The sequence below is a fragment of the Galendromus occidentalis genome, unplaced genomic scaffold, assembly GCF_000255335.2.
Source record: "Galendromus occidentalis unplaced genomic scaffold, Mocc_1.1 scf7180000077475, whole genome shotgun sequence".
NCBI lineage: Eukaryota > Metazoa > Arthropoda > Arachnida > Mesostigmata > Phytoseiidae > Galendromus > Galendromus occidentalis.
The window spans coordinates 1,749,360-1,772,374 of NW_003805463.1; the positions used below are offsets into that span (position 1 = coordinate 1,749,360).

General features: G+C 50.4%; 5 protein-coding genes across 5 annotated transcripts; 1 reads left to right on the forward strand and 4 right to left on the reverse strand.

Annotated features, from left to right (window-relative positions):
- Positions 1-798: 798 nt before the first annotated feature.
- Positions 799-4,387, reverse strand: LOC100901311 (protein FAM177A1). The gene is made up of 6 exons (XM_029111912.1): positions 4,181-4,387; positions 3,975-4,058; positions 2,202-2,299; positions 1,980-2,100; positions 1,679-1,870; positions 799-961 (listed from the first exon to the last, which is right to left on the reverse strand). The coding sequence occupies exons 2-6, from the start codon at positions 4,051-4,053 to the stop codon at positions 915-917; spliced, it is 537 nt and encodes a 178-aa protein (XP_028967745.1). The 5' UTR covers positions 4,054-4,058; positions 4,181-4,387; the 3' UTR covers positions 799-914.
- Positions 4,388-6,277: 1,890 nt separating this feature from the next.
- Positions 6,278-7,330, reverse strand: LOC100903279 (cAMP-dependent protein kinase catalytic subunit gamma-like). The gene has a single exon (XM_003744951.1). The coding sequence runs from the start codon at positions 7,328-7,330 to the stop codon at positions 6,278-6,280; it is 1,053 nt and encodes a 350-aa protein (XP_003744999.1).
- A 935-nt stretch (positions 7,331-8,265) lies between these two features.
- On the reverse strand, positions 8,266-9,900 carry LOC100903424 (coiled-coil domain-containing protein 50). The gene is made up of 6 exons (XM_029111900.1): positions 9,792-9,900; positions 9,522-9,639; positions 9,209-9,398; positions 8,893-9,124; positions 8,637-8,803; positions 8,266-8,546 (listed from the first exon to the last, which is right to left on the reverse strand). Exons 1-6 carry the CDS (start codon positions 9,898-9,900, stop codon positions 8,430-8,432), a joined length of 933 nt encoding a protein of 310 aa, XP_028967733.1. The 3' UTR covers positions 8,266-8,429.
- Positions 9,901-15,322: 5,422 nt separating this feature from the next.
- LOC100903710 (cationic amino acid transporter 4) lies at positions 15,323-18,178 on the forward strand. Its single transcript, XM_003744954.2, has 5 exons — positions 15,323-16,988; positions 17,085-17,277; positions 17,392-17,579; positions 17,671-17,779; positions 17,867-18,178. The coding sequence occupies exons 1-5, from the start codon at positions 15,714-15,716 to the stop codon at positions 17,923-17,925; spliced, it is 1,824 nt and encodes a 607-aa protein (XP_003745002.1). The 5' UTR covers positions 15,323-15,713; the 3' UTR covers positions 17,926-18,178.
- A 410-nt stretch (positions 18,179-18,588) lies between these two features.
- On the reverse strand, positions 18,589-20,513 carry LOC100901454 (cAMP-responsive element-binding protein-like 2). The gene is made up of 4 exons (XM_003744854.2): positions 20,372-20,513; positions 19,988-20,203; positions 19,739-19,870; positions 18,589-19,639 (listed from the first exon to the last, which is right to left on the reverse strand). Exons 1-4 carry the CDS (start codon positions 20,423-20,425, stop codon positions 19,550-19,552), a joined length of 492 nt encoding a protein of 163 aa, XP_003744902.1. The 5' UTR covers positions 20,426-20,513; the 3' UTR covers positions 18,589-19,549.
- Positions 20,514-23,015: the final 2,502 nt, after the last annotated feature.

Here is a 23,015-nt window from a genome sequence, read left to right on the forward strand (position 1 = left end):
AGGGCTCTGAATGCCTCTCGGATCCCGACATCATCTGGGAGGATTTTTCTCGCTCCTCAGTCTCTCAACGAGTTCTCTGAACTGTTGTCGATCGATCTGGTCGCTGTGTCGCTGCTCCTCGCCATAGTTTCTCGTCTCATCCGATGCGCTCAAGGGACCCGTGAACAGGAATTCTGAATTTCGCGCGTGGTCTCGTTCCACGGAAGCCCTCAGATGTGGAGTCACAACACGACGTTTCGATGTCGGTCCGGGGACTTTTCCGAAAAGCCGAAATGAGTCCGGGTATTTGATCCGGAAGAACGGCGAGCTCCGTCTCGGACAGCAGCCACCGACCGTTTCGCTCGTCGCGGTTCCTGGTAGTTCCGAAGGTAATCGAGCATCTGTGATCGAGGGTTGTGGTCTGCCGTGCGGGCAGAACCAGTAGAGTTTGCTCGTCGTGCAGAGTCTCGCCCGTCGCCGCTCTTCTCTGGTGAACTCATCAAACTGGTGATAGGAGTCGGTGAAGGAATGGTTCGATGATTCATGCTTTGACTCACTTTGTTGTTGTCTCATCTGTTGTGTTGTTCGAGGGGAACGACTTAAAAACTGCCGGGTACAGGATTTTGAGCCCCTCGAACACTCACGCCGAATCCGCCTTCTGGTGGCTCGGGAGAGACTTTCGGATGGCAGTAGAATCGAACGGGCGAAAGAGCCGCCAGAACCTTGTATAAGGCATAATCGACGGGATATGGACAAATGGTGTCATCCATGAGAGTAGAATTCTTCGTGTCGTGGCAAAAAGAGCCCACGAAGCAATAGTGGGTCTCTGTGTACAGACTTTATTATTTCAAAACGTCCTCTTAATATAAGCACGGTAGTTTGTCTTTGGTGCGACAGAAAATTGTCCGTGATGGGGACGAGAAAGCTCTGCTCGTTCAAGAAGCACTGATCGAGACTTTCTCTCCATCGAATAGAGCCTTTGCTGAAAGCGAGATTTCAATGATTTAGCGAGTTACTGTACCTCGACTCGGCCCAGTATGTCGAGGTGCCGGCGAGGAAATGCTCCACTTTTTGGATATATGCACACTTTACATTCATAGGGATGAGGAGACCGAGAACGTTTTCGAGGATTCCTTAGGCCAGGGAATCGGCGTGACTTCCGACGATGAAGGGAAACACGGTCGGAACGCATACGACAATTAATTTACCGTGACCGTAACTTTCGACGCACCGCAGACGGCGAGGAATATCTTGGATTTCCGAAAATCAATTTCGCGAGGGGAGTCTAGACACAATGAATTACTATATGTACATCCCACAGCAATGACGATGACGGAACCACGGAGCCGTCTCGAATGCTGAGCGGGTATCAAGATGCGAGACCATCAGTCACAGATTGTCGAAAGGAAGACGACCTAAGCGAAAGCCTAATGACGAGATAATCGGATGATCTCCTAAACAAAGGTACAAAGTTGGACGCTCACGGGAGACAGGCGGGATAGACGTTGGGGGATTCAGTCCCCGGCCACACAGAGAGACGCAGGATTGGAGGTGGATACCCCTCCTGGCATGGAGCCCGACAGGTTTTCGCTGCGTGTCAGAGAGGAAGTTTCCTGACTCAATCTAGCATCGATGAAGGAAGCTACAGACTAATGACGGAATGGGGTGGAGCTAGCGATCGGTGAAGACAGGATCATACCCTCGGGAGGTTTGAAACTTTTCTGCGGAGTTCTGAGCTGCGGATCGGAAGAGAGCCCGTTAGTCCACGATGCATCATTCTCCTGAGAGCGTTTCTTCTCTTCGGCTTCCTCGGCTTCCATGCGTTCCGCCTCCTCGATTTCCGATTGGTATTTCGGAGATGTTATGCCGAAGAGATCCGATATCACTTCGCCTGAAAAAAATGTCGGATCATCGAGGACGAAGCCCAGTCCTACTTACGCTTAAACATGGAATCGGGTTTGCAATTCGAACTTAGTTCGATGGACAGCCTCGGTACTCACCGGCGTACTCAAATTTCTTAATAGTTTTGAGCAGCCCAAACAGACTGATGTTTGCAATATATGATCCCCAGCCCATTGTCTTCCAATCCATTTTGTTGTACTCAGCCACAACCGAGTCGATCTGCGGGGAGAATATCCCGATTCATATCAGATGCCCCCATCCAGCTTCCCGGAAGGGAGATATCTTTGAAAACAGTGAATTGAACTTTCGCATTGTCTTACCTTGTCGGGCTCGTCCTCTTCCTCTTCAGTGGAGTATTCTTCAAGCTCGTCACCATTCTGGAAGTAGACGATCCGACGCGGGACACGTTTAGCTTTACCTGGAGGGCAAATCTGGATTGAGTTGTAATGAGCTTGATGGAGTTGAGCATCCTCCGCTCCCGAGCCCGCGTGGCAGATGAGAAAGGAGCGGATCCAAACGTGCTCGGCCCATCAAATTAGGACATGCTCCATGTATTTTATAGTAGAACTACGCTTTAGCCCCCGGTAGGTGGACAAGATGGGGTGCGAATCGTGAAAAATGGTCACAAACTTGATCGTCGAAATCCTCCAAAACGAAGCATTTTTACTGTGAGCAGATATAGCAGTCAACGAAGCGCATAGCATGATAACTTTCTCGCCGGACGATGTCACCTAATGTCACTACTTAGAGCGTACCAATTGCCTCCACAGAAACCCTAGAAGGATGTATTCCAATCATGAAATCGAAGAGAGACCCAGTGCAGTAGAGCTGATGTCTATGATCTGGAAACCCTACTCTATCTCTGGGAGATAAGAGAGAGCAGAGCAGTCAGGAAAGGTCTTCTAATCTAATTCCGGGATTACGTCGACTGGGATTACGATGGCAGTGGTGAACCCCGACCCTTCGGAACATTCCATATGTACTTCAGTCTACGTACTCCAGTTGCGCCCATTCTTCTGGTTGCTACGTTTCGTTGAACAAATATTCGGACCCGGAGACTTCGAGGCAACTGTTTCATTTATGGATCCCCATGATGAAGCTCGTTCTGGGCTATACCAGAGGCTGCGAGCTCAGCGATTCCGAAAGGCTGAATATCGCGGGGACGCTATTCGCATATTTCCACTCTCTCCGCATTCCGCAAACGTCATGAGACGCAGCAGATATTCCCGAGAATGCTCATACGGCTTTCTCGGACCGATTCTAGGAATGTCTTACTTAGAAAGTCCCATCAATCAAAGTAACACCATTGCAGAGAGAACCTGGAAGTTGAAGCAAGGTATCCGCAGGGTGTCCTCGAGACACAGCTCTCATCTTCGGTGCTGCATGTCCCTTCAAACGGGTTGCATAAGTATTCTTTTCTCCCGATCTCATTATAACCAAGAGTATTCGGGCTGGGAAATTCAATCCCTCTCGAGCTGTCCGCAATGCGTGTTGCGAATCTCAGATTTTTATCAATCGGAAAAGATCGCTGCTCGGAAGATATGGACAAAATTCATGTCGTTTTCTGGAATGACAGAAAGCAGCGGCTTGAAATGTATGATGTTCGATACTCTGTTTGTTCCATCATCGGAGACTTGAAGAGGCCCGCTCTATAGCATGAGTGAGATGCAAACTTCGCTCTACACTTACGCAATATCGTCTGTAAGCGGCTGGTAAGCACTGACTCATTCTCTAGCAGCTCGCCTAAAATCGCGTGTTCGGGAGACTGCGGCCCACTATTATTCAATCATTATCGATTCCGAACCTAAATTCCATCGCTGCGACAAGTATCGCTACCTGCCGAGCCTTCTTCGGATCCTCTTTGAATTCTTTGTCCCTCAGAGATATTATTCTTCTCGATTCCAGACGTCGAAGGAGCCAGAGGGAGTCTGAATATTTGGGCACACGGTCCCGAACGACGTTTCTGAGATTTCTACAGCGAAGCCTTCTGCCTAGCCTGCCTCATACGCAGTTCCGAAGACAGCTGTTCCAAGGGTTGGTGGAAGTGCGAATTTAGGAACTCCGGAACCTTAAAAGTCTCTTCAATAATTTACCTTTCTCTGCGTCGGCAAGATCTTTGCTCTGGAATCCCAGATGGACCTGTGGAGTGTCGGTCGGGGCGTCCTCTGTCATCGGGCCTTTGGAGTCAACGATGCCACAGGTAATACTCTCGGATGTGCACACTATCGCCCTTCGGAACAGACTCAGCTCAGGCACCGCGGGTACACAGCGCAAGTAATGCGATTAGTGAGACAACTACCTCACTAGCGCGACTCCCACGGGAAACGCCGCTCCAGTAATGGATGCGGTCCAATGAAGAACGGACCGACCGGATGGAGGTGGGTCAAGCGAGGCCCTCGTAGAATGTGTATTACCCAATGGGAGAAGCAGCACTCGAATTCCGCGGGGAAGAAATTCCCAAGAGTTCCGTGGAGCGGTGGCGGTACATGGAGACGATGAGGTTAATGATTTTTGCCTGACGCCCCATCGAAATCAGGCGGCTCCTCTGGCTTCATACCGACGACCACACCGGAGATTTGATCGGGTGCTTAGCGCACTCCGCACTCCGAGTACAGAAGCGCTCGTTCGTTTTCATCGGACACCACTTTCACAGCTGTTGTATTCGCACCCTGGAATGGAAGCAGGACCTGGCAGGGGTACTACCGTCTGATTCTGACAGTTGAATCTCGAAATCCCAAGAAAAGTGTCTGTCGCCGCCATGGTCCTTCAGAGATTTCGATATTCAAAAAAGTGGCATACGGCTCGACATGGTATCCCGAGCTCATTGTCGCTCCTGTCGCAACTCAGGCCTCCGACGTTCAGCTGTCACAGCTCGTCCCCGCTCATCGCACCCCGGTCATTACTATGCTTTGCGTCGCCGAAGGAAGGCTTCAAAGTCTGCTGGATCTCGGCTCATCTTCAGCCGGCGTGTCATCTCCTCTCGAATTTCGTATATCCCGTGTATATACGATCCCATGTATATATCGCCAAGGCGAGACTGCTCGGAGGTTTGTACGCTCACACATACAGACGAAGACGCTTTTTTTCGAAGCTGTGAGAAACGCGGAAAATTCTTCGCGCAGAAACCTCATTCCGACTCTGATGATGAGAAGAAGAGACGACATAACTGCGAAAAAAACCTCGCTCTCGTGAAGAAACTGCTCGAAGCTCGGCTCAACCCAGTGATTCGGGCTATGTGATTCTTATATTTTATCAAAATCGAAATGAGATTTCTGCGAGAAGAGTTTTTCGCATTCCCCATAGCTTCGAGATTTCACGCCTGTATGTGTGAGGCTATGACTTCTCCAAGTATTCGACCTAATGAGCAAATCTTTTACCGCACTCTTCAAGCTGGCGGGTACCTCGCCTGTTTGTTTTCTGTCGCGGTCCACGGAGGAAGTGTGATGAATGAATCTCCCTCCACAATCCTCACAAGCCAACGGTTATTCACCGGTATGTAACCTCCTGTGTGCGGCGATACTTCCTCGGTGAGCAAATCCTTTCCCGCATTCTCGCCCGGGTGTATTCCTCTATGATTCTCCAGATGAATGCTCTTCCATATTCTTCACAGCTGACGTTTTCAACGATTAGTACGGGGATCACGGAGTTCGATGACGATAGCACTACCCTCCCGCGAGTCCTCTTGAGCTCGGCGTCTCCCAGGAGTTCGACAGAGATCTTCTGAGGGGCAGAAGGCATTCGAATGTTTTGAATTGGAAGATGCGGCTCCCCTCAGTCGCGAATTCCGTGACGAGCGTGACGAGCTCGACGCCGAACTTCAGACGCCAGGAATCTGACGCGATATCTGTCGTGGATGCTCCTTTGACGCAGACCTTTTCCGACCCTGGAAGATTTGACGCCTGAGGATTCGACGTGGGAACACGAAACTATCGGTCCGATCATCGCCGTTCATGATCAAGAAGGCTGTCTCCCGCTGTCGAATATTCCGGCGTCGAAGTGGGCTCCCCTCGGTATTTCGGCGTCGAAAGCTCCGACACCCACCAGATCGTATTGGTCGTCGTCAGGGATGCGAAGCACTGAGGCTTGTCGACCTCCATGGGGTAGGGAACCATCAACGGCCACCGTTGGCAGGAAGCGCTTCTCCTTCTGTCGGCGGAATGAGGGGTTTTGCCACGAAATCCTCTCCCTGTTGGGACTCAGTCCTATCGGCGGGAAGCCGCCGCCTGTGATCAAACAAGGAGCCAAGGATCGTCATTGATGACAGTGCTTGGACCATTGATTTTCTGATTCCGTTCCACTCTTCGAACTCCCGCGAACCTCGAGCGATCAGCCGGCGAGAGCCAGTTTCACTTCTCAATTTTATTCCTTGATCTAGGTATGATTCAGACCCGGTCTCTCAAAAGTCCGCGAAAGGGTCACCCTCTGGGTCTGTTCCCGGAGAATGCGGAGCCTCATTCTTGAAATCGGATGGGTCCACTTCCTCTCCCTCGATTAGGGAAGTCAGTTCGATCTCGGGGAAGTCCTGTTCAACGATTAGGTCATCGAAATCGATGTCTGAAAACCACACATGTTTTTTTATCCCCTGACAACCACCCAAACCGAAGCCCAGCCTCTGATTGGGATCCTTGAACAAGAGTTGCGCCACCATTGCTCTTGCAGGGTTGGAGGTCGGAGGATTCCTAAGCTCCTCGGGATCTCTGTGGCAGACCCTGTCGATTATCTCTTTTCGTGTCAAACCTTCGCTGTCATCGTAGAAGGGGTTTGCGTCTTTTTCGGTCAGTAGCTCATACATCATGATCCCGAGAGCCCACCAATCCACTGCACAAGTGTAAGGCTTGTCTCCGTGCATTTCTGGTGCCATGAATCTGAGGGTACCAGCGGTGCCTGTGGGACGCGAAGACGCTCTCACTGCGACACCGAAGTCGCATAGTTTCAGGAGTCCTTTTTCGAAGACCAAGATATTATCTGGTTTCAAATCTCGATGGATAAGATTACAGCAGTGTATGTACTCGAGGCCCAAGACGACTTGACCGAGAAGCACTTTAAGTCTTGATTCCGGATGAGGGATGGTTCCGATATCATACAGGTCTCCGTAGGGAGCATAGTCCATGATCATGAAAGTATTCAAATCGTTTTTCCACGTAGCGAAGAGCTCCACCAGGAAAATATTCTTGAAAGCATACGTGATCTTTTTCTCCCATATGAGTCTGACGCAGCGGTTTCCTTTAGGTTGCTTTTTTATGGCGTAGATATTTCCGTTTTTGCGAGCCTTGTACACGGTACCGAAACCACCCTCAGCGACCATCTCCTCGAGAGCGAAGTTTGCGATGTCCTCTTTCGGACACGCGTTGGACTCATATCGCATATTGAAATTGGCTTCCGCATGATCTAAATCGTTTTGATAGGCTACAATAATATCGGCTCGTTTCCCTCGTGTGAAGATCGGCATCGTTATCCAATCATGTGAATGGCTCGTTGATCCTGCGTGGGAGGGATTCCCATTCAGGGTTATGTTATGAGTCTCGAGTTTCCTCCAGGCATGATGAAACCTACGAGAAGTTCGGGTCACCTCATTTGTGCCCGAGTGACTTCGGATAAAAGGAGGCCGTCGTTCTCTCGTCCACGAGATGCGAAGCATAGCACCAGTGTGACTCCGGTATCTTGCACCCACTTGTACATGGTACATGCACCCACTTCGTCTGATCAGCTCCCCCTCCGTCGGTCTGTTTCTTGCGAATTATCGACCATGACGAAGATAAGGTCGTGACGCCAATGCATAGGGTGTAATGTCTAGATGCCGGGATGATGAGACAAGAGATCGTCTGAGAGCGTGTACATCGGACACCTTATCCCCCTGACCGATAATCCTTGAATTTCATGATTCATGGTGCCAGCAAGCGGCAGTACTTTCTCTTTCTCTCTACTACGATTCTTGCTTCAGGCCTTCAGGGCGCTCCATGGATCCTGCGAGATCATTATTAGCACGGAGAACCTGCTAACGGAGTGCTAGTATACTACCATCAGTGGTGATACCGGAACGGATTTCGGTATAGAGTCAATTGCTCAATCGGGAGAATATCTCTGAGTGAAGGCATCAAGTATATTCCACATACTATAAAAATTCGCAACAGTGACTGGCATCGCTTCAAGTTCTTTATTATGGGGTCACCTAAGGACGACGTGAGCTTTGAAATTGGTCCTGGCTTGATTCGTTGCACGTATTGGGTCCGCGAGACTAATCGAGAGCAGGATGAATCTTTTTCTCTTGATCCTTCTCTAGGGGAGTATCCGAGGGAGTCGAAATGGAAACCTCAGCTACTCTGGTATTGCAGTCCGTTGAGGATGCCTTGATGATACCGTGACGCCTATTCTATTGCATATTCCAGTTTCTACTGCTTGAATTTACAGCCCGAACGAATCGCTACAGGTGTAAGTGTTCCTCGCAGCGAACTCGCAGATATTAACAGTCGCCGGACTGGTACTGCATGGCGGAGCGAATAACAACGAATTTGAGCATAAAAAAGTTATAATAAGGCTCAACGGCGATCTCATTGAGTTTTGCATGACGAGTTCTTTTTATGGTTTTCCTGTGGAGGGTGTCTCGTCAAGCTGTTAGCGCCGGCTTGCTGCAAGGTTGCCCCGGGGCTGAGTCGAGCCGGTAAACCCTAGAAATAATTGTCAAAACTCCAATTCACCACCGGACGCAAGAAATTCATGTCGTTCAGAAGAATGAATTCCAACAGTATGCTACAGACCTGCATTGGCATGTATGGAGGTATTGCGCTCTCCATTTTGGCTTCAGGGAAACTTCGTGTCTGTGATTTACGGTTGTTCTCCCGAGCAACCGGTGCTCGATGTACAGTCGATTTGATTCTAGCTCCGTCGGCATCTCTCGATAGTCTCGAGGTAGAAGTTGGTGAACCTGAAGTCGAAGGAGAGAGTGAGAGAGAGAACTCGGCATCCGCGACTCCAATAGCTCTCTGTTCTCAGTTTATGCGATCGTGGAAGTACCTTGATGTCCGGTCGGGGGATTGACGATGTCTGAGTTTTGGAGCAAGTATATGGAAGAATTGCCGAGCACTTCATGAGTTCGCGGCTGTGTCGGTCCCAAGTTGGCGTACAAAGCTTCATTGAGTGCCTCGTCTGAGTATTCTTCTCCTATTTCATTTGATTGCTCACGGCTTCCCTCTTCTTGTCGCCTCTTGGCTTCGGCTATCTTCCGAGCTTCCCGCAATTTCTTCGCCTGGAAAATGAGTGATTTACAATCTTCCCCTTCGTCTCGGTGTGCAGAATTATTGAGGTATATACATAGATGCTGAAGGCGGACCTTGAGGCGTTCGCGAGCGTGCAGCATGCGAGCCAGCTCTCGATCCTGTTGCTCCTGAGCGATGAGCTCATCTTCTTCTTGAGCGATTCGCCTCGCCAGCTCTTCGTCCCTCCTCTGAGATTCCTCCTCGTGTTCTTCTTCATCGAGCAATCGGGTCAACTGAGAGGCCAACTCTTCAGCTTCGAGCTCCCTGAGGGAGATCCGATGACGATGTAACACTTGCCATTCCCGGACAAGACGGACGCATGGATATCTCACGAATGTTCAGTGAACTCGAGCGGCTGCCCTCAGCTCGAGCATTAGAAAAACTCACTCTTGTCTTCTCGCGTATTCGACTAGTTGCTGTTCAGATAACTGCTCTCTGCGAGCCGCGTGGAAGTCATCTCGGATCAAACGGCTATTCTGGCGGTTACGATCATAGTGCTCGTTGACTGGAAAACGATTCAGGTGGAAATGATCTTCCAAGGCTGATCTCGGGGGATACTCGGGAGGGAGGGGGGTGGGAATGACACGTGGACTCGCATTCCCGGTATGTACCTACATCGAAAATCGATATTCGATTGAATAAAGCACCCGCACTCACTCTCATGGTTTTGGAGCTGATGAGCAAGACCCTCGTCTTCAATGACCTGCCAGTCTTGACAAACTGTGAAGGGTAACGAGAAATGTCTATAAGTCGAGCACACATTCATCCTGATCTCGAATCGATTTCCGTCTCTCGAGTCGTAGATTCAAGGGTGTGCTACTGTACCTACCTCCGGAACGCGGAAGCTTGGCAAACAATCAAGACATACTGCCGGAAGCGACAGTCCTCCGACCATTCATCCTATGAAATCAATGGGTAACGAGCTTTCAAGCCACATACCTTTCCGAACTCGCCCCGCTGCGATGGGCTTCCTATTTTGATCCTCGCCGCTCATCGTTCTCTCCGAGACGCTTCGAATGGAATCGAATTCCCGAACAATATCGAATAACGGAAACGTCCATTCAGCCGTTGCCCATCCAGCGTTTAGTCATCGCTCGCTGTTACGAACGGCCCCAGCCTTCCGAACTGAAGAGAAGAGTTGAACATATACAGTTAACCCATTCCGAAAGCCGTGGCGCTTATCCCGGAGAGGGTGGATCTCGCCCATGAATAATATGATCCGTTCCGAATTTCGAGGTCTCCTAACCATTCGCCGGATCGGTGTTGTTGATGATGGAAGAATTTTCGGTCGTCTTCGGATAGCGTGGTGATTCTGTCCCGACTCTAGACCGACAACCGATTGAACTAAACAGGTCTCACTGCGCTAGGTCAGTCGATGATGAAAACGTGAGAAGGGAAAATTTGCTGCCACCGTTCTTGTCGTTGTTCTGTTTCTTTCTTGTTGTCTCTGGTGTGCTGCTCCACCAGCAGCGGCAGCTCCAAGGTTCTCCTCGCCCCATTTTTCTTCTGCTTTTGGGCCGGCTGCCCGCCAGTCCATGAGCCCAGCTACCTAAGACATGACTCACTTCAATCGGGTAAGGGACGTTCGGCGACCGATGTTCTTCTTTGTCTCCCTGTGCGCATTAGATGGACTCCTAGCTCGAAGATGTCGCTCTCGCGAAATTCGTGATGAGGGCTCCTCCCGCCGCATTGATTTTCCAGATAGATGCGATTTATCTCGTGTCATCAGAATACGCTGTGTGTCATACCCTGTGCAGCTGTCTCCTCCAAGTGGGGTACCGATAGTTTCTGGGAGACTCTCGCCGCCCGGGAAAATACAGAATATCCCTGCAGAATAATGTAAAACTGTCTACGCTTGGTGCGCGAATCGAGGGAATTCCCCAGAATCGAAGGTCGGCGGGATCGAGTGTTTCCAAGTTGCAGCAGCACACTACCGCTTTCAGCCGGTGGGAGTCAATCATCAAATCCAGAGAGTCCTGAAGAGAAGGAACTTCCAGAGACGAGCGTTATCGCGCGCGAGAAGCAGGCACTCGAGCATCTCTAGGAGAGGGGACGAGTCAAGAATGCCGCTAGACTCCGTGCCCGTCCATACATATGGAGTCAGGATCGTCCCGTTGGTGATCGATTAGCGCATCTGGGAGAGAGCCCTCGCGATCATATCTTCCATTTCCATTATTTTCGCTAATTACTTCTCGATAATGAGACTTCCATTGGCGACCAGCGGGATGCTCCAACTCAAAACTCGGGCTCCAGGTGAACTAGGAGCTTCAAGGGTTATAGTACCCGCGATTGTTGTGCACCCAGGCACGAGTCGAGACACTCGAGGAATGAGAGATACATGACATACAGCTCCTCAGGTAATGCGATTCATCAAAATGCCCTTCCGACATTTTGACGACGCTGTTTACCGCCCAGATCGAAGAACCCATCAAGATCAACACTACCAGGGGGAATGCCTCGGGGGCGAAGCCAACGTCCTCCACCAATCGCGTGCCACAGTGAAAACGGCAAGGAGCTCGCTTCATCACGAGCTTCGAGCAACCGCGGCGCGGCGTTACACAGTGGTCCAGAGTGGCCAAAAAAAAGTTCGCCACCGAATGCTTCCAAAACGATTCCTCAGCATAGGTCTTGATGCCCGGACTCCAATTTGGGTCTCGGAGGCTGCGCGTTCGGTGCGCGGAGCATTCCAATGGCGATGTTTTCTGACGGGAATTCATCCCAGAATATGGTTGTCCGAATGAAAGGAGAAACATTCCCCGAAGAGAAAAGGAAAGGAAAAGAAAGAAAAAAGAAAGAAAAACGGAAGAAAAAAGGAAGAAAAAGAAAGAAAAGAAGTTGATCTCCCGAGCTAGGCGTCCTGGGGAGCCCTGATCGGTCCTCTTTGGACGCCAGGATTAAGGTCATGGAAACCCTCCTTAAAATAGCCTATAATCGGCAATTCGAGCTATGGGGTATACCGACAGCTTCGAGACCTCAGTGCAACGCTATCAAGGCGGATATACGAAGAGCCTTCAAGGCGCGTCTTGGCTTGATCATCGACAAAGTGAAACAGGGCTTCGGTACGTCAAATTATGGAAACACGTCGAGGCGGTTCTTCGGGCATGCTGAAATATCGGCCGAGATCACGGGGCTGCCCCTGGATTTGATTCAGAGATTGGGTTCAATCCTAGACACGATAAACTGCAACAGCAAGGTGAATGTAGAGAAATTCTCTTCATATTGCCGTGATACAGCTAGGATATACGTGGACTTGTTCCCGTGGTACCCGATGAGCAATTCTCTGCACAAAGTTCTTGTACACAGCAGCTCAATCATCGCGGCAGCCCCTGTGCCTCTGGGTGCACTTAACGAGGAAGCGCAAGAAGGCCTGAACAAGGTATATCGTCGAGTGCGAGAGTCACACTCACGCAAATGCAGCCGAACGGCCACGAATGAGGATGTTCTCCACTACATGTTGGCGAAATCCGATCCTTGCGTTAACAATGCTCGTTCATCGCGTCGAGAACCTCAACACCGCCTGAATCCAAACGTTTTGGAATTCCTATTGGAGCCCAGCGAATCTGCAATCGTCGAGGACTCCGATGATGATCAGGATATAGAGGATGTTGAAGACTGTGAGGACTTGAGGGGTTTCGTGGACTCCGAGAGCGTAGCAGATTCCGCGGATTGTGAGGACGGGGATCTCTAAGCCCGTGATGTGATATGTTCAAGCATATACGATTTCTGATGGATAATAAAATCGAAAATGATTTCTCTAGTGGAGACTCAGCTCGAGATGGCCGATCTAATCTCTAGCGTCCAAAGAGGACCGATCAGGGCTCCCCAGGACGCCTAGCTCGGGAAATCCATTTTTTTTCTTCTTTTCTTTCTTTCTATCGTTCGAAATCGGCCAGAACCCGGGAGGGATTCATATTGCGTTCAATTGATTGCGTTCAATTCCGTGACGTACCGGCATCTCCGGATAGCATCGGTGACATGCGCCTCGTCAGAGTCGCAGTTTGATATATCTAATCGTAGAACTGAAGATCCATGTGCGCCCAGGAACTCGAGGATCTCTTCCGTGACATCTGACACTTTCACGTGTCTCAGTGAGTTCATGGAGATCTGCTGCGGTCTCGGATCGACTAGACCGAAGGCGATCAACGAGCCGAGGTCCAGTAAGTCAGCTACGTCCTGGAGGACATCATCACAGAGATCGAGGAGGCTCATCTCGGAGACAGCCAACAATCGAGAGATCGGGGAACCAGCGGAGCCCGCTGAGGAGCGTAGACAGCAGTCAGTGAGGACTTTGCAATAACTGATCAGGGGTTTTCCGTCGATCGTAGCGGAATTCACTGCTTCATGGGATCGCACAGTCGTGCTTTTTCGCAAAACAATCGCTCAGCTGACACCGGCCTGACTCGGAGGCAAAGCCACCTGAGGACATCACGATCGATGACGACCAGCTGGAAGCTGGTGGCGCTATGGTGCGGCTCCATGAGAATCTCCATCTGGAGCCACGAGCTGTTTATGAATAATGCATCGATGGAAATCCAATGAATATTCGAACGTAGGTGATACACTCTCGATGGGAATCGCCCTGAAAGTTAAGCGCATGACGTCGGATCCGTGCTCATCGCTTTCTTCATTATCCTCATTGCATTCGTGACGTCAGAGAAGAGAGATCTCTGCGGCTATCCATCTGAAAGGCTTCGAGGCCTGTCGCGCCGTATGTATGTATGTATGTATGTATGTATGTATGTATGTATGTATGTATGTATGTATGTATGTATGTATGTATGTATGTATGTATGTATGTATGTATGTATGTATGTATGTATGTATGTATGTATGTATGTATGTATGTATGTATGTATGTATGTATGTATGTATGTATGTATGTATGTATGTATGTATGTATGTATGTATGTATGTATGTATGTATGTATGTATGTATGTATGTATGTGTGTATGTATGTATGTATGTATGTATGTATGTATGTATGTATTCTAGGCGGCGGGTGGCGATGCCAGGAATTCGCAGGTCACGGGTTCACGGTCCTCGTAATTCACGGCCTGTCGGAAAGCCTAGTCGTAATTCACGGCCTGTCGGAAAGCCTAGTCGTAACTCAAGCTGTCGCTGACGGGGCAATCAGCGGCTTTCATTGCAGCCATCCCGGTAAACCACTCTTTCGCGGTGCGTAGCTTCAGAGGATCGCAGCACCCATCCATCTAGTTTTAGAAAGGAAAAGAAGTGTTTCTTCGGCTGCCGCGTAGGCTTGGTTAGAGATGGAAAGAAGGGATTGATTTGTGCTTGGTGCGGCGGGAAGATGAGCTTCAGGTTATCATATAGGGCGGTGGATGAGGCGATTTCGCGCTGTAGCTCTGATCTCAGACGGCTCAGAGGAGTTCCTGATGCCACGAATCATAAATATTCAGTTCCCATCAGTCTTGGAGTCTTGAAGTGATAGTGAATTCTGCCTCACGCGCACCCTTGGACTCGCCATCGGTATGACCGCATTTCCGAGAGAGAACCGATCCGACAATGATTTCGTGAAAGGACACTTGAACTCAATTCCTTGGGCGAGTTTTGGAATGCTGCGAAGTTGCTCTAATGTGCGCCGACGGGGCATTGTTCCGAAGGGCATCGTTCCTTGAGAGAGTCGCTCCTTCCCTGGCCTCATCACTGCATTCTTCGCAATCCTTTCATCCACCGTATTCGGGGTAACAAGGCCCCAAGTTTGCATCCGAACACTGGTTCTTGATTCTTTCGATTCGAGGCGGTTCGACAGGTCGGCAAAAAGCTGCCATGGAATTGGCATAGTTCCCTCGAGGTGCGAGCTTGTTTCGTGATTCGTGAGAGGGCAGATGGACCGCTGAAGGTGACTCTCGGAGAAAAACGATCCCAATCGAAACATCAATTTTGTATAAGCCTCAGCCCACGTGATCGACGAGAGTTTATCCACCTTTCGAAAACCCGCATGATTCTGACCCTCACGGCAAAGATGACCACTCGGTAGCTTCCGCCTCGCGAGCGTAACAGCTCTTCGCCTGAAGATCCATGGCGACCGACCAGGGTCCAGTTTCGTTGAGTCATTCGAGCCTTTGGTAAGCACGGATTTCGATGGTGGAAAGCGCTCGACTGTAAAAAAGAGGAAACTTGCGTCGTAAACCTTCTGCTTGGCTCGCTTGGAATGCAACTCGTAACGGCGATTTGACTGTACTCGGAGCTCGTCGGCAGCGCAACTTGTACTGGGGAGAACGCTGAACTCGGCAAACTTTCCGTTCGCCAACTAACAATAAGAGCGATTCTCTTCTGGAATGGAGCGAAACCGTCTCTGGAACCGCTCTTCGACAGTGCTGTGCTGACTTCTCGCGTCGTCGTCGACCCATTCGGAACGCGCTCGCAGCCTTCCCGAACAGCTGACTGGGAAGAGAGAGAAAGCGGAGAAGAGCCTCACCGATCGCGAAGAGCACCGGATAGATTCGACGATCGAGGCAGCTTCATTTCGATTCCGGTGCACCGGTCGCCGAAATAGTGCCGTCAAATCACGGTTCGCAGTTTATCCAGGACCAGACGGCGTGGAGTCTCGTGACGACATGTGGCTACAGCGGCTATCTCGAAAGAAGGAAGCGGAATCGACAGACCTCCTGTCGACAAACTTGAAACGATGTCTGACATCTTTCGACGTGACCCTGCTCGGAATCGGGCACATGTTGGGGTCTGGGATCTACGTCGTGTCACCCACGACAGCGAAAGACGTGACAGGTCCAGCCATCATCGTCTCGTACCTGATCGCCGGCGTAGCATCCTTGCTAGCTGCTCTAGCATATGCGGATTTCGGAGTGCGCTATCCCCGATCAGGCTCCGCGTACTCGTACATCTACTTCAGCCTCGGAGAGTTCTGGGCGTTCTACGTGGGCTGGAATGTCGTCCTCGAGAACGTACTCTCGACGGCGGCGTGCGCTCGCGCATGCAGTGCGTACATAGATTCTCTGACGGGTTACACAATCGCTAACTCCATTGAACTTGTGTTCGGGAAACTGCCCGGAGGCTTCTGGTCGGAAACGCCCGATCTACTTGCGTTCGTCATCCTCATCGGCTTCGTGGTATTCATGACCTTCGGAATGAGAGCTACGTCGGGGCTCAACAACACGCTGGTGTGCTTGAACATGATAATCCTCGGTATCGTGGTGGCGGTCGGTGCCTATTACGCTGACTTCGGTAACTGGAAATACAAACCGGAGAACCCGAACTTCAACGCCTCCGCGCAGGTCAACTTCGTCAATGGCTTCCTCCCGTACGGATGGAGCGGCGTTTTCCGAGCCTCGGCGTCGTGTTTCTTCGCCTATGTTGGATTCGATGCGATCGCGGCAGCCGGCGAAGAAGCTCTCAATCCTCAGAAATCCCTGCCTATAGCGACTTTGTCCTCAATGCTGATCGTGACAACGGTTTATGTTCTCGTCTCAGGGGTGATGACCCTCATGATATATTTCGCTGACATCAGCAAGACATCTGGACTACCCGAGGCGTTCGCGTATCACGGAGCCTACTGGGCGCAATATATTGTTTCGGTCGGAGCCATCGCTGGAATGTCCACGGTAATCATGGCTACCGTTTTTGCGATGGCTCGGGTCTGTTACGCGATGGCAGACGACGGGTTATTGCACGAAGCCTTCGCGATCGTACAACCACGCTCCCAAATTCCCATAGTCTCGATGTACTTCTTCGGGCTCCTGGCCGCTATAATTGCAATGCTACTCGACATTGAAACAATCATCGAGATGCTGTCCATCGGAACTCTGATGGCCTATCTCCTGGTGGCTTGTGCTCTCCTTGTATCGAAATACACCCCTCCGGAACAGACTATCGACGTGAGTATTCCTTCCTGGATCATAGGTGATGGAGAGCTCGATCCATCTGTCTTTACATCCCCCGATTCCCGAAACAATACGACTCTAATCTCCTAGTTGCAGCTCGAGTCTGCGACCGCGTTCCCCAAAGTATCCGATTCACCGAAGCTGTCGCAAGTCATACCGCGAGGCGGGAGCTTGTACAAAGTCGCGAGGAAACCTGCGAGCAACGGACATATATTGAAGTCGCATTTCGCTTTCGTCAGCAAATTCCTGCCTCAGGATTATAGTCAGAGGTTTCTCGTTATCGGTAAAATTGCCATGCTCCCCATTCTAGAGCCAGTCATTGTATCGGTTTCTTCTTGTCTCGTGCCTCGCCATGATGGATCGACGGAAACTCTTAATCAGACCCACTGTATTCCAGTCTTGCTGTGTGTTTTGGTGCTCAGCACCGTGGTCGCCTGTCTGATGATCCAGGTGACTGCGACCAGCTGGGCCGCCATAGGATGGGTCGCGATGGCATTGAGCCTATGCACGATCGTCCTTTGTACATTCCTACTGTTCGCGCATGAGTTACCGGAAAATAAAAGTTCCGCCGGTCATCAATATAACGTGAGTTACTGCCATCGATCTATTCGCAAGGTTGCCTCATACCGAACAGACTCACTCAGACTTCCAAACGATCGATTTTCGATCATCTCAGATGCCGTTGGTTCCCTTCTTGCCCGTATGCTCTATAGTCATCAACACTGGACTCATGATGACCTTGGAAATCTGGACCTGGCTTCGACTCGTGGCCTGGGTCGCTTTGGGTAAGCGCCTCGTGAAGGGGAATGATTTGTGCAATTAATGTGAGCTCTTCGCCATCGAGCCTAATCCGCAAGCTCTCCCTCTTGCAGGTCTGCTCATATACTTTTCGCATGGTATCCGCCACAGTAAACTAAACCATAGATCATAGTCGCACGTCCCGATTCGAGAAGTAAACAGCGTGCGAATTTTCACTCTACGCTCCTTAAATGTCCCGCCGAATGCCTCGTAAAGCATTAATATGACGAATGAGCCCTAGCCCTTGGAATCCTACGACTGCGCCTTGTAAATGTATCACCAAACGTCGCCGGGGGAAGGGATATAAACTCCCATCGTTGAGTCTCGAACGGAAGCTTGCTTGTCTCAAGTATTATACTATGTTTCTCGAGAACTATTGTCCCCGTTCTCCGAGGTAGAGCTCATGAATCACAATTCCTACATTGATGTTCACCGGAATTGAAATAAATCAGATCGCGGCTGCATTTCTGTTCGATTATTCGTTGATCGTGATTGTGATATCCAGGCTATGCTTTGCGGTCGCGCCTCTCCCCGTGGAAAATTTCACTCTACCTCCGAACTCCTTTGAACGAGACCTACGAACGACCCCCAGTGAACATATTCGGAAAACCCTAAAGTAGAAGCTTTCGATCATGCATGGAGTCTCCTCAACACGAGGAGACGGGTTTGATGACGTGTCTCTCCGTCGGATCGAGGAGATCTCAGAGGGTAGGTAGCGATATTCGGTCATTCAGAAGCGTTGACCAGGGGACGCTATCTCAATGCCACATAACCCTAATTCAAGACGGTTCATTCATTCTTCCCAGGGCCCCGTTTATTCAGTGCCAAGATCGGATGCCGCGCAGCATAAGTGGGAGTCGTGTTTCTGTAAACAAAATTTATCGCTTCACCAATCCTCATTTCGTCTGTCCGATGTCGTCTCCATGAACCATGTCGATAAAGCCCACTGATCAAGGAAGTCATCACTCCTGGACACACACAGGCTCGGGGACAATCGTACGATTTTTATAACATCGCTCCTAGAGCGAGCCTTTCTATAACAAACCGTGAGGTCCATCCCGAGGGAGTCTCGGGAATGAATATGTATCACGATCAGGGGCGTACCTAGCTTTTTTGGGCTGGGGCCAAGTAGAATTTCGAAAGGGAGCGAGTGCCGAATATCATGACGCGCCTCATCATTGCCTATACTCCAGTTTCGGTTCCGAAAATTCCCGCAAGGGCCCTACTAATCACATTATCATGAGAATGATCTCGTCACAACCTTCCGCACTAGATCCCGTCCATCACCGGGGGGCTATGCCTGCTTCTGGAAGTTACCCTGTCGGGAATCAGACAGACAGAAACAGATTCTGGGTTGTCGGATGATCCTTTCATAATCATGATCATCATAAAGATACTCGGACGCCACAGGAGGCTTTGCCGTTCGCAGAATGCAGGTCCGGCGATACGAGAGCCGCGGTTCTGTTTTCCGAATCGACTACAAACGAAACGAATGGCGAGGGATGAGCGAAATCCGCGCTCAGCGCGTAGCTTACGAGTGACGAGTCACGACAGTCGCCGCCGGAGTCATTTGCCCGGAGATTACTGTCGCGACCGCGGCGTCAGAGAGGAAATGACTCCAAGCATTATCATTCGAGACATCCCATTATGGAACGAATATATGTATACCTATCAACCAGGCATTCCCTCCGACATCTCGAAGAAAATATTTCTCGAGGAGATCATGACCTCCTTGGGTTCAGGTGAATACAAATCAATCATTTAGTCATGTCAGCGTGCTCTTTGAGGAGTTTGTCGATTTCCGGTGAATATACGCCCTTTTCGAGCAGGCGATACATTTCCGTGTACTGTGGAACGAGGACGGACAGAGTTATTCACCATGTTCGAAATTAGCGTTCCCTGAGACATCTCATAAATATACGGCACATGGAGAGATCCGAACAGACCTTCGAGAAGTCTTCTCTGAGAGCCATGACGGCCTTCTCTCGCTGTTTGACCATCTCCTCGAGGTATTGGTACCGAAGCTTTTTACGAGCACGACACTCTCGTGCGCTCTGACGACTTTTCTCAAGGCGAACCTACGTGACAAGAGCCAAATGAAGGGAGGGTCTTTCACTTTCCTCCGAAAATGCCGTCGACGACGCCGCGCCGTACAATCTGATCCGTATTTCCGAGGTCAAGTCCGCCTTACTTACATAGGGAACAGGAGCGTTACCAGATGGCTGAGCCCGCGTCGCAGCAGAAGCATTATGGTCGTCGCGTATCTTCATCTCACTCCCTTTGGGCATGTAAATCCCAGATGTAGAAGGAAGCGACGTTGAGAGCGGAATCGTCGAGCCATGATTGCTCTTACGAACCCCTCGGCGCGATCGCTTCTGACCCGGGCTGAAATCCAAATCTCGCTCGTCGTCCTGAAAAATAGCATGGACGATCTATCAGTCACAGGCAAAACTCGTAGCGAAACAAAAGGAGCTGTACAAAAGGTCGGAATCTTCTTCCTCTATCGACCCCGCTTGGCCTCCTAGCTTCCGACGATCGATCAGCTGTTCTCGAGGTCTCCATGAAAGGCTTTAACCGACCTGCATCGCGTAATCGTCCAACGCGATATAGAGCTCGTTCTTCGAGTGCTCCATTGCAGACGATCACATTAATGAAGTCCAGGGGTGATCCTCGCCGTGCTACGTAAAACTTCGAGACAATTCCGGAGTAGTGAGTGATTGACGGAAGAGCCTGCTTTTGTTTTGGTTGGCTCGGAGGTATTTACATATGGAGCAGACAGTTTTTCGAAACTCAAGCGCGGCAATAGAGCCGATGATAGAAGTAGTCAGGGTCGATGTAGAGGATGACACTTCAACGAGAACTCTCCCTCAGCATTCAGCCATGGACGAATCTCGCGTGGCAATTCCTGACTCTGTATTTCATTCGTCCGCTCTTCGGAGGCCAACTCAGGCAATGTTCGATACACTGGGACCTCATATTCTTCACAGTATCTTGTGCGCAAGACATGTATGGAAAACTGATCGACTGTCCACTCGCTCGCAGAGTTGACTGTCCTCCGACGTAATCAGCGTTCTGAACCCATCGACTTGGCCGTGGAGAGCCCCAACGGACGAACCTCCAAGTACTGTAAACTGCGACAAATCTCCACATTGAGGAGTTCAACCTCCAGTTAGGTACGTCTCTCCCGATAAATGACAAGACAGCTGATCGAGCGACGTTGCAGTGTGCTTCTTCGGCGTCCTAAGGATGGACTTTCCGGGTCAAAGTGAGTCGTCCTGCGGTGTGGCATGCGGTCAGCGACTGTCCTCAGGCAACCGTGTAGGGCAGCCACTCTTCTCCTTTCTTTGTGGATGGAGTCCAGGACGTCCTGCCTCCTACCTGAACGCAGACAATATCGAGAAATGGAGACAGTCCTCACGACTGATAATTGTAGTGAGCTTCAGAGCGTACTTGATGTGATGACCTATAGACCTAGGGTGTAGCTCGGTCGAGAAGGGGTTGGGGCTCTCGATTCAGGAATGCAGAGACATGCGCTGCGGTGAAAATGCGTCGCGGATCGGGTGTTGAATCGGCCACCGGACTTTCAGGAGCCTTGAGGCTGCGAAAGACCCAGGGCTCCTGTTCTCCCAATCTCTCCATTTCTCGGAGCTCGCGGGGCATGTTGTTAATAGATTCTCGCTCATTTCCTCCTGGATTCGAAGGTTGTTCCCCACAGGGGCCTGTCCGCATTCGGAAGTTAACAGGGCCGAAGCAGTTCTAGATTCATCGATTAATAGTATTGGTTCCTAGCTATAGCCAGTCCCACTCGGTTGCCAATGCCATTCGATTGGATTACTCTTCCCGTGTCCGTTCATGCTGACGATGCTTGCTCTATGGTCGAGAGCTCGGGAAACATCTCTCGCTACCCCTGAGAGTGCTCTCTCCACCGTATCGAATTATTGGCCGTTGGAACTCTCGCTACTCACTTGAGGGGAGTCTATCAATGAGCCTTGTCGCGCAATCGTTGCGTCGTGTTTTATGTATGTGAGCCTTTGATCCCAAAACGATCGGTCATGCTCCTATGATGCACCTTCAAGTCTGTTTTGACGGATTGATCGCTCTATACGCTTCCCTGCGACGGCCGCAGAAGAACACCCGAGGGACAGGAGAAATGAGATAAGCGAGGGCCTTTCCGAGGTTGTACGTCATCCTTCTTTCCCGACACGTCGATTCGAATGTCTCTCCTCATGGGTCGCCCGAATCATGAAACCTGAATGTGGATGAACCTGAAAATGGTCTCAGACGCCGATTGGCAGAACGAAGAGCGAACACATGACAGGGCGAATCTGGAAGGAGACTCGAGCAATGAAAGATTCGCGGGAGACAAATTGTAGGTCGCTCGGGAGTCATGCGACGCGACACGCTCTCAAAACCGGCGAATCGAACGCGTTTGTTCCTATGACAGAGTATCGTTCTTTCGGGAACTTCCTGCCACAAAAGCAACAGATTGATTATATTATATTCTGATCCGTTGGAGTTCGAAGCTTACTCACTTCCATTTCCCAAGTGGCGCATTGGAAGAAAGGCCTCGCTCTAGTTTATAGAAGGGAGAACTCCAGCGAATAAATTCGATACGAATCGATCCCCAACCTTCTATAGGTTCGGATCAATTTCTCCACCTTGCTTTATGGAATAGGAGCCTCGGATCGACCGCCTGATCCAACAAGCCATCTCTGCAGGGTAAGACTCTGATCGGGTTTGCTCTCTTGATTTGAGAGGCTATCAAGTGTCTTCTCTCCTCAAGGGACGAAATCTGATCGACGCTTCCGACACTCTTCCGTCTGCGAAGCTGCGATCGCCGTTCTCCTATCGTTTTTCGAGCCCTGCGTCTCTTCGTGTCCTTGACTCAAAGACAACCCTGAAAATTTCTGGCGACTAAGTGATAGGAGTCGACTGCCACACAACTTTCTGAGTGGGAGACTCAACGCGTCAGCATAATTAATCTCCGGATGAGACTGCTGCCAGGAATTCGCGGCATCCCATCTCACGATGATACAATAAATTCAGCAGTTGTACGATGGCCCACGAAAAAGCATTGGAGGCTCTTGATAGGTTATTGAAAGACTTACGGGATAACGGGAATCTTTTCGGCGGGGCACTCATTCTACCCTCCGGCGATTTCCGACAGTCGCTACCGATCATTCCACGATCAACACCTGCTGATGAATTAAGCGCATGCTTGAA

Coding starts and splice junctions, on each gene's coding strand:
- LOC100901311 (XM_029111912.1), bottom strand. CDS start 4,053: ATGACAGAGGACGCCCCGACCGACACTCCACAGGTCCATCTGGGATTC. Junction 2,300..3,974: donor TCTTGCCGACGCAGAGAAAG/GTAAATTATTGA, acceptor TTTGCCCTCCAG/GTAAAGCTAAACGTGTCCCG. Junction 962..1,678: donor AAGTTTCAAACCTCCCGAGG/GTATGATCCTGT, acceptor TCTCGCTTTCAG/CAAAGGCTCTATTCGATGGA.
- LOC100903710 (XM_003744954.2), top strand. CDS start 15,714: ATGTGGCTACAGCGGCTATCTCGAAAGAAGGAAGCGGAATCGACAGAC. Junction 16,989..17,084: donor CTCCGGAACAGACTATCGAC/GTGAGTATTCCT, acceptor CTAATCTCCTAG/TTGCAGCTCGAGTCTGCGAC. Junction 17,278..17,391: donor TCAGAGGTTTCTCGTTATCG/GTAAAATTGCCA, acceptor ACTGTATTCCAG/TCTTGCTGTGTGTTTTGGTG.
- LOC100903424 (XM_029111900.1), bottom strand. CDS start 9,900: ATGAATGTGTGCTCGACTTATAGACATTTCTCGTTACCCTTCACAGTT. Junction 9,640..9,791: donor TCAGCTCCAAAACCATGAGA/GTGAGTGCGGGT, acceptor ATCGTTTTCCAG/TCAACGAGCACTATGATCGT. Junction 8,547..8,636: donor CTCCATACATGCCAATGCAG/GTCTGTAGCATA, acceptor AATTATTTCTAG/GGTTTACCGGCTCGACTCAG.
- LOC100903279 (XM_003744951.1), bottom strand. CDS start 7,330: ATGCCGATCTTCACACGAGGGAAACGAGCCGATATTATTGTAGCCTAT.
- LOC100901454 (XM_003744854.2), bottom strand. CDS start 20,425: ATGGAGCACTCGAAGAACGAGCTCTATATCGCGTTGGACGATTACGCG. Junction 19,871..19,987: donor GTAACGCTCCTGTTCCCTAT/GTAAGTAAGGCG, acceptor CTTGTCACGTAG/GTTCGCCTTGAGAAAAGTCG. Junction 19,640..19,738: donor TCAGAGAAGACTTCTCGAAG/GTCTGTTCGGAT, acceptor CTCGTTCCACAG/TACACGGAAATGTATCGCCT.